The following is a 16,850-nucleotide window of genomic DNA, read 5'->3' on the forward strand; positions in this document are numbered from 1 at the left end:
CCTCACCTAAAATAGCCACACAGTAGAACGTTTCCCACAGGAAATGATTAGCACTACTTTACTCCAAAGTACTTTATGAAGCTTTATGCTCTTAGATTTCATCTGTACAAGTGATGTGTGTGCTTGAACCAGGACGAATATTACTGCTTGGCAGAAAGGCAGTCCCTATTGATTAACTTCAGTGTAGCACCTCAGCAGGTAGGGAGGCTCCGGTTTTAATTTGTTTTTGCTTCCAGGTCACTCTTCATCCACCTTTTCATTTGCAGCAACTTTTCCATCCTACCTCCCCCATTTACAGCACTTACTATTGTCTCGGCTGTTTTGATTTATCGACCACTCAAATTTAATGCTTTGTTCCTTGGAGAAGTCTCAGTGCTTGTGTCTGATCTAAGGTCACCTATGCTACTTATTTCTGGTAACTTTAATCTCCATATGGATGTGACCTGTGACACTGGCCAAAGAATTCACTGTATTACATGATTCACTCCAGCTGTGTCAGCATGTTCTTCCACCTGCACTGAAAGGTTATGCTTTTGATTTCATTAACTTTTTGGGTCTCATTTTCAGAATTTGAGGTCACTCACCTTTTTTTTTTCAAACACACATCTAGATTTACTGTGCCCCTAAGGTTCCTCTCAAATTACTTGCTTGTTTTGAGAGCTGTTGTTTTCTTCGAGTGTCACTTCATACCCAAAACAAGTTAAAGCGGTTCAGTGCTGGTTCCTTGGTTATCCAGTTAAAATGCTGATTGTGATTTTTTTGCACATGCCATACTACTGCCTTCCACAACTGGTGAAGCTCAGATGTTGTGATTGGAACCAAGGTTGTAACTTTATGGGCTGTCACAAACTCTTTGGTTGGAAACCTGCACATTTTGTGAGCAGCAACATCAGTTCCTTCATCTGAGTGATCATTATGTTTTTGTGCTCTAGCTTTGTTACTGATGTTAGCTCTAGTATTTGAGGAATGTGAGAGTAGTGGACAGCGAACTGGATTCCTCGCTCCCTTTTTTGTGTGTGTGCTCCATCTTACTTTGCCTGTTATCATGGGCAGGTGATTATGGGAAGCTATTTTTTGTCTATTTTGAATTTGCCTTTTGTGGCAGTTCTGGACTATGTCTGAACAGTCCCCTACTGCCAACAAATGAAAAGGTGAAACTGGACTGAATTGTGTATGCAGAGACAATTTGCGAGAGTATATGTATATAAATATTGTAGATCCTTCAGGAAGGAGAGCATCTAAGTCAGGACCTTTTGACATGAATGTGAAATTATTATGGAATGGTAGTAGAGAAAAGCTCTGGTGAAATTTTCAGCCTAGAAGCTGGTGTGTTAATTTTACATTCCAAGTGACTTTTAGCTTCTTCTCCTGAAAAGAGCTGTCATCTTTAGAAATCACCTTTCTCCCCTTTCCCCCCAAAAAACACCCCATGAGCTGGAGATGTTCTCATAAATATGTTTGATAAAAAATGTGAAAAATAGCAAATGTTATTTCCTTAAATATATATATTTTTTCTATGAATATTTGCCTCTTGGTGCGTGCTTCTGTGTGTTCATATATTTGTAAGCAAAAGCCAGTGTGAGCTGAAGGTGGAACAGATGATGAAGTGGCACCAAGCTTTTTATAGTGCTTTCCTCTTCCAAACAGCATCAGTGCTGACTTCTAAACTTGTTTCTCTTACACTTGTCTGCAACATTAGGTTCCATAACTATTCATCTCTCTATTGACAGACATCCTCTTACGCTTTAAATAAATGATGCAGTTGATTTTGTGCAGGCCAAACTTGCTGGTTTTGAGGCTTACCGAAGAATGTGCTGAGCCAGGGCCACATTGTCCTACTGTCTAGTTGTGCTATTCTCCGCTGTGCTAGTTGCTTTCTTCATCAAAGAGGGCAGCTTGTGAATCAGAGATAAAAACTCCTGTTAAATGTGTCTTTTCCATATGTTTCTTAGCTAAGACATTAGAAAAAGAGGAGGTTATCCAGGATTTCTGATAAAGGCATGCTGCCTGCATGTATATTGCATTGAAAGAGTATTCCTTGGAAGTGATCAGAATTAGTCACAGAGATGAAATGGATGTGAACAGAATTGGTTAGCAACCTTCTGAACGCCTTCTTCTTGCTTTGATATTTTCCTTCTAGTTTTGAAGCACATCACTGTGATGTTTGATATTTTATTAACAATAATTGTATTTCTCTCTTTTCATTCGAGGATTTCAAAGAGTTTTAGAAGCACTAATTGCATATCTGCCCCCTGACTTCTATGAAGAAAGTGAAAATAAGGTCTTGTCAAATATATTAGCTGAAAAAAATGTATTAAACTGAGAATAAACAGTTCAGTCAACTCTACTCACAACACTTGTGCTGGCTTGTAATGTGCAAACCTAATAACTTTCTAGTTTGTACTTGTTCTTCAGAGATGATGACTGCCTTCTCTGAAAACTGTAAGGGCTGCCTAACAGCTCCACACACTCTACCATCTTCTGGGTTGGAAAGCCCACAGGTAACAAAGGAATGGTAACAGACCCTTCATGTAGGCAGTCCGTGAGGCCATTAGGAGACATTCTGGCTGTGGGCACTGGAAGGTTGTTATTATCTGTACATGCCTCATTACAAAAGGCAGCAAAATTTGTAGCAGGGTAGGTCCTGGAGGTTGTTTCCGCTAGCGAGCCCTGTCCTTGTAGGTCTGTACCCTGTATGGAGAGACAGGGAAAGTGTCCTTAGTGAACTTGAATAGCATTAGTTTTTCTAGGGAAGCTAAGCTGTAAAGAAATTGGGATCTGGAGAGCAACACAAATGCCAAACTCCTGATCAGAGGCAGCACAGAGCCCTGTTGTTTTCAACATTCATCCTCTGTCCCCCACAGTGCTGGGCTGCCAAACGTCCCCTCTTCAGGATGCGGGAGGTGTTCTGCCACAGGAACCTTTCTCTGGTACTATTGCTGATAAAATGTATCTCTCCTTGGAGAGTTTTCCTATTTAAATGTGAAGATGTAACTAAATTACAACTGCAAATATTGACAGCCCTTAGGTTGCAGATCTGAATAGGCTCACAGCTGAAGAGCTATGAATTTATGGGCTTTTTAGAAGTGAGCCCAAAGGGGCTTTGCTCTCCAGAGCCTGGCTTTCTCCCTCTCTCTCGTTGCATTTCTCCCTGAAATGGCTCTCCTGATGTGTCTGACATAGAATTCACTTACTGTGATCCTCACACCTTAGAAATTCTTCAGTGTCTGTGCTTCTAATGGCTTGACTTCCTGAGAATCTCTTGATTATAAAATATTTTAAGGCTGTTAGTGAGGCTTTTCTATCATTATGCTCTCAGCTGTACCTTAAATGTACTTTAAACCTGAGATGAAGGTTTATCTAGTGCAAGATGGAGATTAAAATGTGCAGGAAAGTATTGTTATATTCTTTATTTTTGCTACTTTTGAGCCCCTGAATGTAGATACAACAGGTTTCGGTAGATCTAGGAAGAGACTGAGTTGATGGTTAGTTTTTGAGATATTCCATGAGTTTCCTTAAATCTGAAAGCCACTCTGCAAACTGAGTGCTTGTCCTCTAGATTGCTGAACACTGACAAAAATGGGATAGAAAGCGAGCGTGTTAACACTTAACATTTGTTCAGCACCTGTTCACAGATGTGTCTGAATATTAAGAAGAAATGTGTACGGTGTTCAACAGAATAAAAAGTGTTAAGATGTGCGTGAACAAGCAGGAGGAAATATAGATGTGACTACATAGGAGGAGAAAGACTATTACAAGGGCAATCCAATTAATGCAAATGATGCATGCAGATGGCTCTGGCTTTTTAGTACCTCTCACTGTTCAACTCCGTAAGAGCTGCGCACGAGGGACGGGAGGAGAGCACTGTCTGCCTTCACATGGCAGCAACACTTTCCAACCTTAATGTCCTACCCCTATCAGCAGACGGAGAAGGGACATCTCTTACCTGCCTGTGTAGCTGCAGAGCATGAATAAGGGTACAGTAAACCAGCTACTAAATCAGAGGCTGCATTCATGAGGTGACTTAATTTTGCCTTCTGCAAACATCTGTGTGCCTGTTGACTTCTGGCACTTCAGGGGAGCAGTGTCACTGCTTTAGAATTCAAACGAGATAATTGAAAGTCACCCCAGGTTTTTTGGGCTGCATGCTCAGGGCCAACCTGTTTGATTTATTTTGGTATTGACTTAACAGGACTGTTCACCTAAAGGAAACAGGATTTGAGCTGGAAAATAGACATTCTTTCAGCTACATATTGATTGTTGGAGCTTGATCTAGTCCATCCTTATGATGTACCTTCTGAAAAAACGGCTTCTACTCTTGTCTTGGCATCAGATGTCTGGTGAATAATGACTTCAATTAAAAAGAAGACCTGCCTGCTTGGTCTTTCATACGAGATACACAGCAAACTCAACTATGTGGCCTGAGCAGATCTAAATTTTTGCTTTTTCTTCCCTCCCTTATAAAATCTCCTTCTCAGGAGACAGTGCAGACTGTGACCTGGCTCTCCTGAATTTTGTTGTTGACTCCAGCGAATGCAGGACCACCACTTTAAGCACTGTAGGAAACCAATGGAAAATTTCCCTGTTTACTCAAAGGGTTTTGACTTGGGCTGTAGATCTAATAAATCAATATACTCTCTTAATTTAGCAACCTCATTTTACAAAATCTTTTCTGTCAGAACCCCTGGCCATCTGCTTATTATCCCCAAACATTGTCATGAGGGATGTAGAAAAATACTTTGGAATGAAGTGGCATGGCCGATTTAATTTATCTATTTGTGTATTTATTTTCCATATTGACTAACAGAGAAGCTACTGGCATACAAGTTGGTAGCTGCTTTCATTTTTTCATGTTTATTATGATATGGGTATTAGGTACTCTCATGAAAATTCACAATCTGCCAATAGACTTATTACAGTAGCTATGTAAGATACTTCTATGCTGTCTTGAACATTTTTTCAACTTTCTATAAAATACATTATGCATTTTTCTGCTGTAGCATATTTTGCTTAAAAGTACAGTGTAGCTTTTTCATCAGAAAAAAACCCCAAACCACCTCTCTGTATTTAATTTCTCTTTACATGTTGAGTGCACAAATAGAAGACTAAATTTCACACACAGAAAACAAACACAAAACCCCCCACTACCCCCTCAACGACAACAACAAAACCAAACAAGCCCAAACCCAAAAAGATCCCAAACAAAACAGGGCAAGCATCGAGTGAGCAGAAAACAGGAGAATCTTGGAGGATCGTCTGTTTCTGACGAGTGATCTCCCTTTCACTTTCCGTTCTTTAGTGAGCTGTACCTTTTGATATTACCCACATATACGCCAATATCTGTACTGTGTTCTGTTGTCGTAGAAGGAGCTGTTCTGCTTTGATAGTGAATATTTTTATTATTCTCAGCATTGTTTCTGTCTAGCTCACTTTTTAAAAACCCACCCTGTTCTGTAGTGCTGTTAATTTACAAGGTGCTTTACAAGCATAGATAAGAGCCATCCAAGGCTCTACTCTAAATAAGATGAGACAAATGCAAGATGAAACACTTGAAGGCTATTCAGGCAAGTGAGGATCCAGAAATGACTCATGCAAACAAGAGAGAGGTTTTGTGAAGTGGTGTTCCCGAGAAAGGGTTTTAGGCAGCATAGAGAATAAGTTGGGCAATGGAAGAAAATGATCAGATGCAAGGGGCAGTGGAACTAAGGTATGAAGGCAGGAGCAGGGGAAGGAGAGGAAGGGAAAAATAAACTCAGATAAACGGGACAGTGAATTGCGAGGAAAGGGACTTGAGAAGAAAGCAATAAGATATAATTTTTATCACAGGTTTCTTCAAAATGGGCTGGTAAGGAACTCAAGAAATCCAGATAGTTTGGTTTGATTTGGGTGTTTTTTTGACAAAACTTGACTAAGACAGCTTTTCAGCCTATTTTTTCTTAGCATACCTGCAGTGATAGACATGTGCTCACGTGTTATTTTGTTAGAAAGTTTCCCTACTATTTAAAATAAGTTTCTCTTGCATTAAATATTATCCTGTCCATTGTGTCCATTTATGAAGGGAAAGAATTAAATGTAAAATCTAATGCAAGACAGGAAGCCAAAGGAAGGAGGAGTGGGCTCTGTCTCTGCGCGTCTTCTTGTCTAATCCATCTAATTGACTACTCCAATCTCCCTTTCTCCCTATGTAAAGGCTAGGAAAGATAAATTGAAACATCGACTTGTTGAACTAATCTTTATTAGTAAGAATAGTATAAACTTGGTGAATAAGTCAGATCCTACAAGATTCTTTGCCCCTTCATCTTCCTGGGATTTAAACTAACATTTGAGATATTCAGTATCTTGTAGGACTGTATGAACCTGCTTTTTCTTTATGCACTTATGTTTTGTTTTGCTCTCCATTACTTATCCCTGCAATTATTAGGCCAGCACCAAGTCAAACAAGGGACATGCGAAGTTGTGGCAGTGCATCGTTGCTGCAATAAGAACCGGATTGAAGAGCGATCACAAACAGTCAAGTGCTCCTGTTTCCCAGGGCAGGTGGCTGGTACGACAAGGGCTCAGCCCTCATGCGTGGAAGGTAAGCAATCTCCTGCTCACTCATGGTTCATTAAGATTGTTTGAGAAGTTTAGTCTCCTTGATTGTTTGACTTCCCACTGCCTCAAAAGCGTAATCCTTCCTTTTGTTAATTTTGGAAACATCTCTGTGCATTGATGATAATGAGTCTGTGCATAAATCTAGGTGTAATTAATCCTCTTAATATATGTACTCGTCCGTTTCGTGTCTGTGCCAACAAAACTTCTTAATTTTTTTACACAAGAATTCTCCTTTAGAACTATTCTGAAAACAGCATAAGCCGAGAAATTCAAGCTTATGATATTAACCCTTCCAGTTGTCTTTAAACTTAGTAACTTGACTAAAAAGTCACTAGATAATAAATGCAGCCCTAGGACTTGGCATGCAGATAGTGCTGGGATATCTGATTTTGAGAGTTGTTCTCTAGATGAATGTTTCACTGGTTTATGTGCCTAGTGGTCTCTTATGCTGAACATCAGTGCTATAATGGTGCCCTGTGTCTATTCAGTTTTTTGTGTTGTAACCCCAAATACGTCAAAGTTGGGAGAACAGAGCAAGCTGCACAGGACACAGGGTCTGAGCTACATCACCTATCTGATGAAGGAAAAATGTGGTACAATTGCCTTAGTCCATCACCTTCCTGGGTAGATGTTGAAAACCTCACAGAGCTCAACATTGCCATCCTTATACTTTTAGCAATATAACTCATTGGAAATTAAAGTAAGTAAATTGACCAGACATTCTGAGGCTGTGTAAAACTTGATTCCCTGAGGTTCACTCTGCACCTCACCCCCACCATTTTTCTCTCTATCTTACCAGCAGTTCAGAAACTCTGACTTACCTGTCTTCCTTTGACACCAGCAATCTCTTCCCTGAGCAGTCTATTCCCTGGAGAGGCTGCTGCTCTTGTTGTTAATTTAAACAAGTTGGGTTTTTTTGTTTGTTTGTTTTAAGAGAAAGTCTAGAAGTTACCAGATCCCTCATTACATTAATTCATAAGCAAGACCCTTCTGTTTTCATTCCTTTTCTCACAAAATTGCAACCATTACAAGTTAAATATGAAACAAGAGCTTCGAAATCAAATTTTGAATTTACCATTCAGAGATATTTGATTTTAAACATAAAACTCATGTCTGATTTTTTTTTTAAACCTATTATCTGTTTTAAGAACATCTTATTTAATAATGATTTTAGTCCTGAATTATAAGGAATGAAAATAATAAGCATGAAAAAGCCCCAAACAAACAACTATGTTGTGCAATTTGTTAAGTAGTTTTTTCGTCAAATCAGAAGTGCCTTCTGTATCTTTAGGTGACACATCAAACAACAGAAATGCTTTTGCATAGTACAGGTAATAAAAGTCAGGCATTGTTTTAAACTTGCTTAAGGACTGCAAAGGTGACACTTATTCCGTGACAGAAAGATATAAACGCATGATACCATAGAAGCTTAATTCAGTCAATGCAAATAGTTGCTGAAAGAATTTAGTAGCTGTTTTTTCTTCAAGTATAGTTGACATTAAATGCAACAAAATACTATGAATGTAAGATTTAGGTTTCTAAAGTGGAAGCCTTTGATATTCCCCCTCACCCCTTAGGGTAATGCTTTAGCTTGCTTTGCTTATTTTTGCAAGTATCTGGGACTACAGTCAGTCATTCTGTTGCTGTAGCACGGAAACGGTAACTATCTGGCCTTAGCCTCAGGATTAGATGTGTTTTCTCCCACTTTATTCATATCCTTCAGTAGGCTTCTACACTGTGAAACCCAGAAACAGTTTGTGTCTTGAATATGCTTATTTCAGTCTGAGACAGATATTTCATTTTTTTTTCTAGCATCTATTTACTGAATGCAGGTCTGTTTAATTTGCCTATATTTTGCCCTGAGCTTAAAGGGAAGGACTTGCCCAAAGCACAGAGTTATTTCTCTAACACAAAGAAAAAAAAATATAGAAAAATTGGCTTGTAGTAATCTTTTTAAGTATTTTCTTTGAACTTCAGACCTTATCCAGTAGTAGTTATCATTTACACTAGGGCATCAATCGTCTCTGTGCTGTTGATCATGCACGAGATGCAGATTGGTACCTTTAGTTCCTACCTGGAATCATAGAATAATCAAATCCAAATCCCTGCTCCTTGCAGGACTATGCAAACTAAATTATATGACTAAGAGCATCATCCAGACTTCCCTTGAATGCTGACGGGCTTGGTGCCATGACCGCTTCCCTGGGGATCCTGTTCCAGAGACTGATCACCCTCAAATTACTTACCTTGTCCAAACACAGTTTATCACATAAGAAAACAAAGTAGTTCACATTCATGAGTATGTATCCATAAAGTACCATTCACCTGTTGTGTTAGACTATATAACCTTTTGTCAACCTTTTGTCAGGGAGATGCTTTTACATATTGGAATTCTTGGTAAAATTAGCTAAGCGCTTAGTATTTTTGACAGCAAATATGTTTAAATATGTTCTGTTTGGATTTAGAAAACATGTTCTGTTAGGATTTTAGCCTTCTACACACACTTAAAAGGAAAATAATTCTGTGCAAGTCATGATGGAAAACAATAGTAAATAGGATGAAGTCAATCTCTCTTATGTTGACATTGCCTGTGATTATTTTAGGGTTTGCGTCTTTCACCTGCTCTTGAGCAGCACCAAAAAGACTATTGGAGCAGAGTACACGGGCTTGTTTTTCATGTTCTATGCAGAGTAGCAGCCTTTATAAAACTATTGGAATGTAATTATGTTTTCCTTTTGTGACCAAAAAAATGGATGGTTATATAATTAAGTAATTACATTTAATTTTGTTGAGATCTGCGTGATGATTTTACAAAAGTCTGCTGCTGCTTGCTATTTTTAAATGAAGGTCTGATCTCTCTTTTAGTGTTAACAAACCAGGAAGCAATGAGTTGATTTGAGGTTTCCTTTAGGCCAGGCAAGCATATCACTGCTCACAGACTGTAGATGCTTCATGAGATATTAAGACTACTGCAAGAAATAGATTCTCATAGAATATGGAAGACTGCAAAGGTGTGGGACTTTAGCAAAGTCCAGACAAACTGTACTTACCATTCTGTTCTGGACTCGAACTTGTCATTTGAGCAGCTTTTTGCTACAACTTATTTGGATTTTTTTTTCAAGTAAGTCGTAATAAAATTAAAATAAGCTTTTCTCATTTAACATTTATACATCTGGTTTTAGTATTTTACAGGTTTTTAATTTAGTTGGGTATTTTTCTGTAGTTTTCACAGTCTTGCAGCATATGGGTTGTCTGACCTAGATCCCACGGGGTTTCAGTGACAGCTTGTTTGTTAATTTGGGTGGGAGTAGAACCTAGTTCATCAGAGCTCCTTGTTGATGACTGCTGGGCATTGTGCCCTTTTGTATATATAGGCCATGAAATAGGCTTATAAAGCCCATCATAATGTTTTTTAGGATACATAGGCCAGCTGGATATTTACATTTTGAAATAGGTTGACAGATGCTAAAGAATTTTACACAAGGTCAGGTTTAAAGCAGCAATTTATTGAAGTAGCGCTATATGTCAAGGCTAAGCCCTGCTCAAATAAGTAGTGAATACATGTACCAATATTCACAGCTACCAACATTTCAGGAAGGCCCCTATTTGAGCCAAGTCAGAATGGAGGTTTGCGTAATTACATTCAGACATACACCCACACATAGAAATGACATATTTTCTCATGCGCTAAGGAGAAAACCAGGTACTTGGGTGTTACAGAAGAAATGATAGATGTCCAGGTGAGTTCCAAGGAAAAGATGTTGAAGTGATGCAGAAAGGGAAGTTAAAGCAAGTTAAACTTTACAAATACAAAAGTGAAAGTCTTAAGTGCCTTGATTGCTACAAATTGGTTGTTTTCTGTGTTGTGCAGCAATACTTCATGTGTTGAGGGGCCTCACTGACAAATATAGAGTACTTTTCATTTCTACAGTGTCTTTCATCTTGAAAGCTCTGAACAGTGGTAGTAGGAGAACTCAAAGTATAATACTTAATTTAAAAAGAAGAATATGAAGGTGAAAATCAATGTTTGCTGTAGACTGAAATGTTCCTAGCATTTTTACAAGCATAGTAAAACCACTTGTCATAGCCTAGATGAGAGCACAGGGCAAGAACTCTTTGGGTCAGGATATTTTTTATCCTTTGCCCATGATAACACATACTTAGACAATTACATTTTGGATGCATTCAGCAATAAACTCTGTCATTTGTGTATTTGAACTCAGTTGTGAAAGCTGTTGACGAGCATTTGCAAACAAAAAAAGCAAGGCTAGCTCTTCTGTACACACACACAACTAATTTTCCTGGGAGTTATTTGAGCCTCCAAGCACGGGCCCATCTGATAATTTGAGAAATGTTGCTGTAGATAAATTGAGCCACTAAACTCAGAAAAAAGCAAAGTATATGAAAGAAAATATTTAAATATGCAGAGAAGACATCCCACACACCCAGCACACTCTAGACAGAGTTGTAGCTATACTGTTTGATTGCAGCTATAGAAAATTTTGCCTAGCAAAGGTCAACCTGTTCTTCTGTCAATGACTAAATTACATTTAAAGCAGTCATGAGATTTTGTTTATACCCATTTTCTTTATGGAAATAAACATCCTTGAGTAATTACCTCCAGATTGTCTAACAGCTACTGCCAAGAAGATAAAACATTAATAACGTTTTTTTCTGTGGAGTAGCTATCTTAGCTAAGTGCATTAAATGCCTCTAAGTAAATCATCACTAGCGAAATCATCTTCCATCCAGGCAGTTCTATTAGTCCTAGAATTTGTGAGGAGGAAACGCTCAGATTGGAAAAAATGTGAATGGGTGTAAAGAATTGTTTAAGAATTTTCTGTAGGGCCAAAGAGCCACAGTGAAGAAAAAAGACAATTTTGGCTGAAAGCCCGTCTGGGTTACAGACTGAAGGGAAGAGAGCATATAGAAACAAGAAAACAAAAAATCAATACATAAGAAATAGATAAAAGAAGAAATAGCTGAGAAGATTTCCCTCCTACTGTTTTTGAATGGATTTCAGAATACTTGAGAATTCAAAAGGATGCTAATGCTGTGTCAGTATTCAAAGGATAAAAGGAAATATAGAGTAGAATGACTAGTATACTGAAAATTTATATGGAAGAAAGCTTAATCCAGCTGAGTGGTAAAGATGTTTGTATTTGTCCAGACTAAAGACAGTATGAATTTGCTTGTTCAAGTAGAATACACAGCAATACTTAAAAAAAAAAAAAAAAAATATATATAGAGGCCAATAATGTGTGAAATACTGACATTGTCACTGCTGAGGCAGAGCTGCATCACAGTTCTCCTTCTGGTACATAACAGTGGGGAGGTCCTTTATAACGAATTGTTAACTAAAGGAGGTGCTAACCAACATCAACTGGGATTAAACTTTTTTTTTTTTTTAGTTGTGACCCTGGGTAGTTTAGAGTCCTGTCCAGCTGACTAATAGATCTCTGCCCAGTTGTAATTCAAAATGTATTGCAGAATACTTGGGTTATTCTAGAAGAGCACTAGTATTGTGCCAATTTTGAGTGGGTAGGCAGCATGGCAGATACTTAGGGACAATTGATGCTGATCCCAATCCTGTGTGAGTAACTGAGAATCTGATATGGTATCCAATCAACAAGGAATTCCTGGAGTGCAGATCACAAGAGTTGATGTGGTTTTCTGAAAAGAGATTTGCCAAACACAGCTGATTTAACTTGCTGAGGAGTTTTTTAGGGCTAATACGTATAGTTTCTGGGTTTAATACAGGTAAGCCTGGGTTTTCCAAGTTACCTTGGAAGATTAATATAGAATTAATTCAACTAAATATTTGGTTACTAAATACATTTGAGGATTTAAGTTTTATTTTTTGCAAGCTATTTAATTTTGAACATACGCCTTTGTGGGCACTGCTCAGTGTCAGTTACCCAGCCTACCACAAAACCACATCTCCCTCCAGAGTCACCAGTAAGAAGTGGTAGTCAATGGCACATTCCTACTGGGATTTGAGACTGCTTAGCTCTGCGCCTGACACTGCAACATTTTCAGCAGTGACCCGAAAGCAACTATAGACTCTCTCCTGATAAAAACATGTATGGGTTTCATCCGGTGGAGCAAAGGATAATTAACAACAAGCCCAAGGCTGTCACGTGGCACAGTCCTACTCACATGAAGTTGAACCTGTTTGAAATAACTGCATTAATAAAGACAAATGTATTCTGGTGCGAAACTGAAGTTCAATCAGCTCATCTTATCAGGCAGAAGATTGAAAAGTTACTGGATTGCAGCGTGTTTAATACCTTCACAGGGAGAAAATGATGATTGCTAACAGGTGCTGTAATATAGGAGAAGAAAGCATGACAGAAGAGGTGGGAAGAGGAAGAAAACTAAGGCGTGTATTTCATACTGATATTGTTTAGCTGTCAGGAAAAAAAAAGACAATGGGAGAAGTTTGTTTCTTCACCTGTTCCAGACTGGCTTGGAAGATGCTGTGTAGCCAAACACAACTGGGGGCACAACAAGGTGAATTGTGTGAGGCAACATGAGATGAAGTACTGACACCTTTTGGCTTTATGCTCTGAACCTACTGTTTCTGTGGAGTCACGTTATCTAGGGAGCGATGTCAGCAGATTTCTGGCAGGGTTTCTGGCTGTTTTCCAGCAAATCAGCTGGCTAATGTCAAACCAAAGCAGTCTACTTTCCCTCTGTGAGGGTGGTCGTGTATGAGAGTGACATAGTTACTCTTGCTCCTTAGAAACTCATCTGTTGAAACCTCTCCAAGAGTGCCTCAATCTGAAAAGAGGAGGAAACCTTTATATCCTCCAGTGAGTCGCACAGTTACAGGGACAATGATAGTTAAAGAACACCAGCTATGAAGGTGAGGCTAAGGCTCTGATGGAGAATTTCAATGAAATAATCTCAGGGATGTGTTTGACACACACAGCTACAGCTATTTAGAACATGCAGATCAGCAGAGTGGACGTTACAACTACAAAGAAATTTGACTTAAAATGGATGTAAGAATTAGTGGATTGCTACAGCAAAGAATTGGGGATTTGCTGGAAGCTAATGGAATGAGATCTGTATTAAGTATTTTGAAGTGTTGCTGTTACTCTGAGGAGAGGTATCTCCACAGAATCACAGAATCACAGAATGTTAAGGATTGGAAGGGACCTCAAAAGATCATCTAGTCCAATCCCCCTGCCAGAGCAGGAAAACTTAGGTGAGGTTACACAGGAAGGCGTCCAGGCGGGTTTTGAATGTCTCCAGAGAAGGAGAATCCACAACCCCCCTGGGCAGCCTGTTCCAGTGTTCTGTCACCCTCACTGAGAAGAAGTTTCTTCTCACATTTAAGTGGAACCTCTTGTGTTCCAGCTTGAACCCATTACCCCTTGTCTTACTGTTGGTTGTCACCGAGAAGAGCCTAGCTCCATCCTCGTGACACCCACCCTTTATATATTTATAAACATTAATGAGGTCACCCCTCAGTCTCCTCTTCTCCAAGCTAAAGAGACCCAGCTCCCTCAGCCTTTCCTCATAAGGGAGATGCTCCACTCCCTTAATCATCTTTGTGGCCCTGCGCTGGACTCTCTCCAGAAGTTCCCTGTCCTTCTTGAACTGAGGGGCCCGGAATAGAAATCAGTCAGCAGAAGGGTAGGAGTCACTTTTTATGAATGTGTCTAAACAAGAGATGAATAGAAGGTGAAATATGCAGTCTGACAAAGAGCTTGTGGATCTTCTTCAAGCTACAGATTGGCTCAGCAATGTTTCCTATTCACATCTGTGCTTGTTTTAATGGAAGATGTTACTGCTGGAGATGATGGGCCAGTTTCACCATCTTCAGTTCCACATTCCAGGTTGCATGGGCACAGGTGGTCAGGAATGAAGCACTATGTGAACCACTCCTGTTCCAGGCAGTCGTGTTCCTGAACCACTTCTGGCCAGTCAACTAATGTCTTTTTTTTCCTTTCATCAAGTTTAGGAATAGGTTGATGAATAAATAAATAAATAAAAGCTGCCATGTTTGGTGCATTTTCTGTGGTCTCAAAACAGATTTCACCAAAACAAATGTGAAAAAGGTTGGATCTAAGGAGTTATCAGAGTAACTGCAGGACACAGGTGAGAGGTGGTTTTCAATGTCTGAAGTCGAACTTATTATTATAGGGTAACACTAAATATATGAAAGCATGTTCACATGTCAGAGTGCAGGGGAAGTCACCACATCCACACTCAAAACAGCCCTGTGCAGAGCTGGGTAACGTGGTACCCACGTCTCGCAGGAGGACTCGCTGGCTTTGACGCAGAGCTCTGAAGACACAGCTAGCTTGCTACCAGGATCTCCTGCTTGCTTAGGGACCCCTGCACATGGCCTCAGCCTTCTTGAATTTGGCCTTCTAGACTTCCTCATATTTACCTCAAATAAATGCAGTATAGAAACTGAAACAAATTTAGAAAGTAGCAGAGACGAAATAGACAACTGGACCATATGTCTGGAGTGGAAATAATCCCTCATCTCCTAGGAAACGCAGTCAAGTTTCAACTGTTTTGTCAACATCATCAATGCAAATGATCTGAGATCCAAATGGCTGGTGAAAGGAATCATGCATTTATTTTATAATTCTATGAGATTGAGAGAATAGTTGATGAAAACCAAACCAGTCCTCCAGAAGTATATTTTTTGTAGTGCTTTTCGTGTAGGTTTAGAGTGAATGTGCTAAACAAAAGTAATTGAAGGAACATTTCAGCAATATCCTGATGTCAGCTTGCCTGCTTGTCATCCTAATTTGAAGGTTGCAGAAGTATGAATCTACCTTGAAATTAAAAGAAAAAGAAGTGCTTTACAAGCAGTAGGCTAAATTATTTTTGTTAATCTCTTTTGGATGTGGTATCTTTTAAAGCATGCAATTCAATATTTTGTGCACATAGTAGCATAACGCAGACTAACTAAATCAACATCTTAAGCCATTTTTTATCTTGAAATCCTATTTATATTATGTAAGATTGTGAACTGATATATTTTATACTAATTTTCTAGAATCTGCTGAATGCCATGAACAATGCAAACCTGAGAAATGCGCACAGATGTTCGCAGCTGTTTGTGGGAAAGTGTATCTGTTGTTAACAGTAGTATTATAAAGTCATGACTACATTTGTAGAAATGACAAGCATGGTCTTATCAATGGAAATTGGCTTAAAGATAGAAAATTAATAAATTTGCGCAGTTAAGGTGTGCTAGTGTAGTCTCCCCAAACAAACTGAAAAACTGGCAATGAAACTGCAAGTAGATTTTTAGTCAATAATCTAATGCTTTCCAGTGGCTTCCACATTCTTATGTGCAGTGTTTGCTGACAGAACTCACATGCTCACATCTCTGTGCAATTCTATTTTCTCACCCAGTGAAGGGAGAAACTGGCATTTCTTCATCCAGTCTTGCACATGCGTAGCTGGGTTAAACAAGAAGCCTTAGTTTCATTCCACCTTACAGCAGGTACTTGACTGATACGTGTAAATGAAGGAGGCAAATCATCTTTGTAGTCAATGGAGACGGAAGGGCACTTCCAGAGGTCAGTTGAAATGCTGGAGTCAGTCTCTGGCCATGCTTGCCCGTCTTCATCATTTGCATGTGACATTTACCCTTCTGTGTGCTGGTGCAGTTTTGTAGTCACATTTTTAGCTCAAACACAATCAGTGTGATCAGCTATTAAAAGAGGAGCTGTTGGTTCTACCTTTTGAAATCAAACATCTGAACATTGTACAGGCAAGCCGACTACTAAAACCAACAGTAATAAAAAAAAATATATATATTCTGTTTCTCTTTCCTATATTTTTTTCTAGCTTCCATTGTCCTACAGAAGTGGTGGTGTCATATGAACCCCTGTTTGGATGGAGAGGACTGTAAAGTACTGCCAGACTATTCAGGTTGGTCTTGCAGCAGTGGAAATAAAGTCAAAACCACAAAGGCAAGTACTGAGATGGCCTATGTTTAAAGGTGGCAGTCTGCTGATAGCACTTACTTATTGCATTGCATCTGTGGGTGTGAGCACCAGTACCGGACTCCTCAGTGGTTTCGAAAGTGATGATTAATGCAATTGTTCTCAGAGAGGGAAATGCTGGATCAGAACTGCCCTTCACTGCCAGCCTAGTTCAGTTATTGGGGCTGGAGTCAAACTGCAGAAGGCCCTGCTTCAGCCTTTAGTGAGCAAAGGAGCTACTCAGTTGTGACCAATGCTAGAGGGATAATCATGTTCCAGGATCAATTTGTCAGT

The 16,850-nt window shown here is 39.2% G+C and overlaps 1 protein-coding gene across 1 annotated transcript in view; it reads left to right on the forward strand.

Annotated features, from left to right (window-relative positions):
* The window catches only part of TAFA4 (TAFA chemokine like family member 4), a 48,219-nt gene extending 31,648 nt beyond the window's left edge, over positions 1 to 16,571 (forward strand). The window contains exons 3-4 of the mRNA XM_065642748.1: positions 6,422 to 6,577; positions 16,420 to 16,571. Of these exons, the coding sequence (XP_065498820.1) occupies positions 6,422 to 6,577; positions 16,420 to 16,571 (308 nt within the window). The remainder of the gene's footprint in view (positions 1 to 6,421; positions 6,578 to 16,419) is intronic.
* Positions 16,572 to 16,850: the final 279 nt, after the last annotated feature.

Source organism: Caloenas nicobarica, chromosome 11, assembly GCF_036013445.1.
Source record: "Caloenas nicobarica isolate bCalNic1 chromosome 11, bCalNic1.hap1, whole genome shotgun sequence".
Classification (NCBI taxonomy): domain Eukaryota; kingdom Metazoa; phylum Chordata; class Aves; order Columbiformes; family Columbidae; genus Caloenas; species Caloenas nicobarica.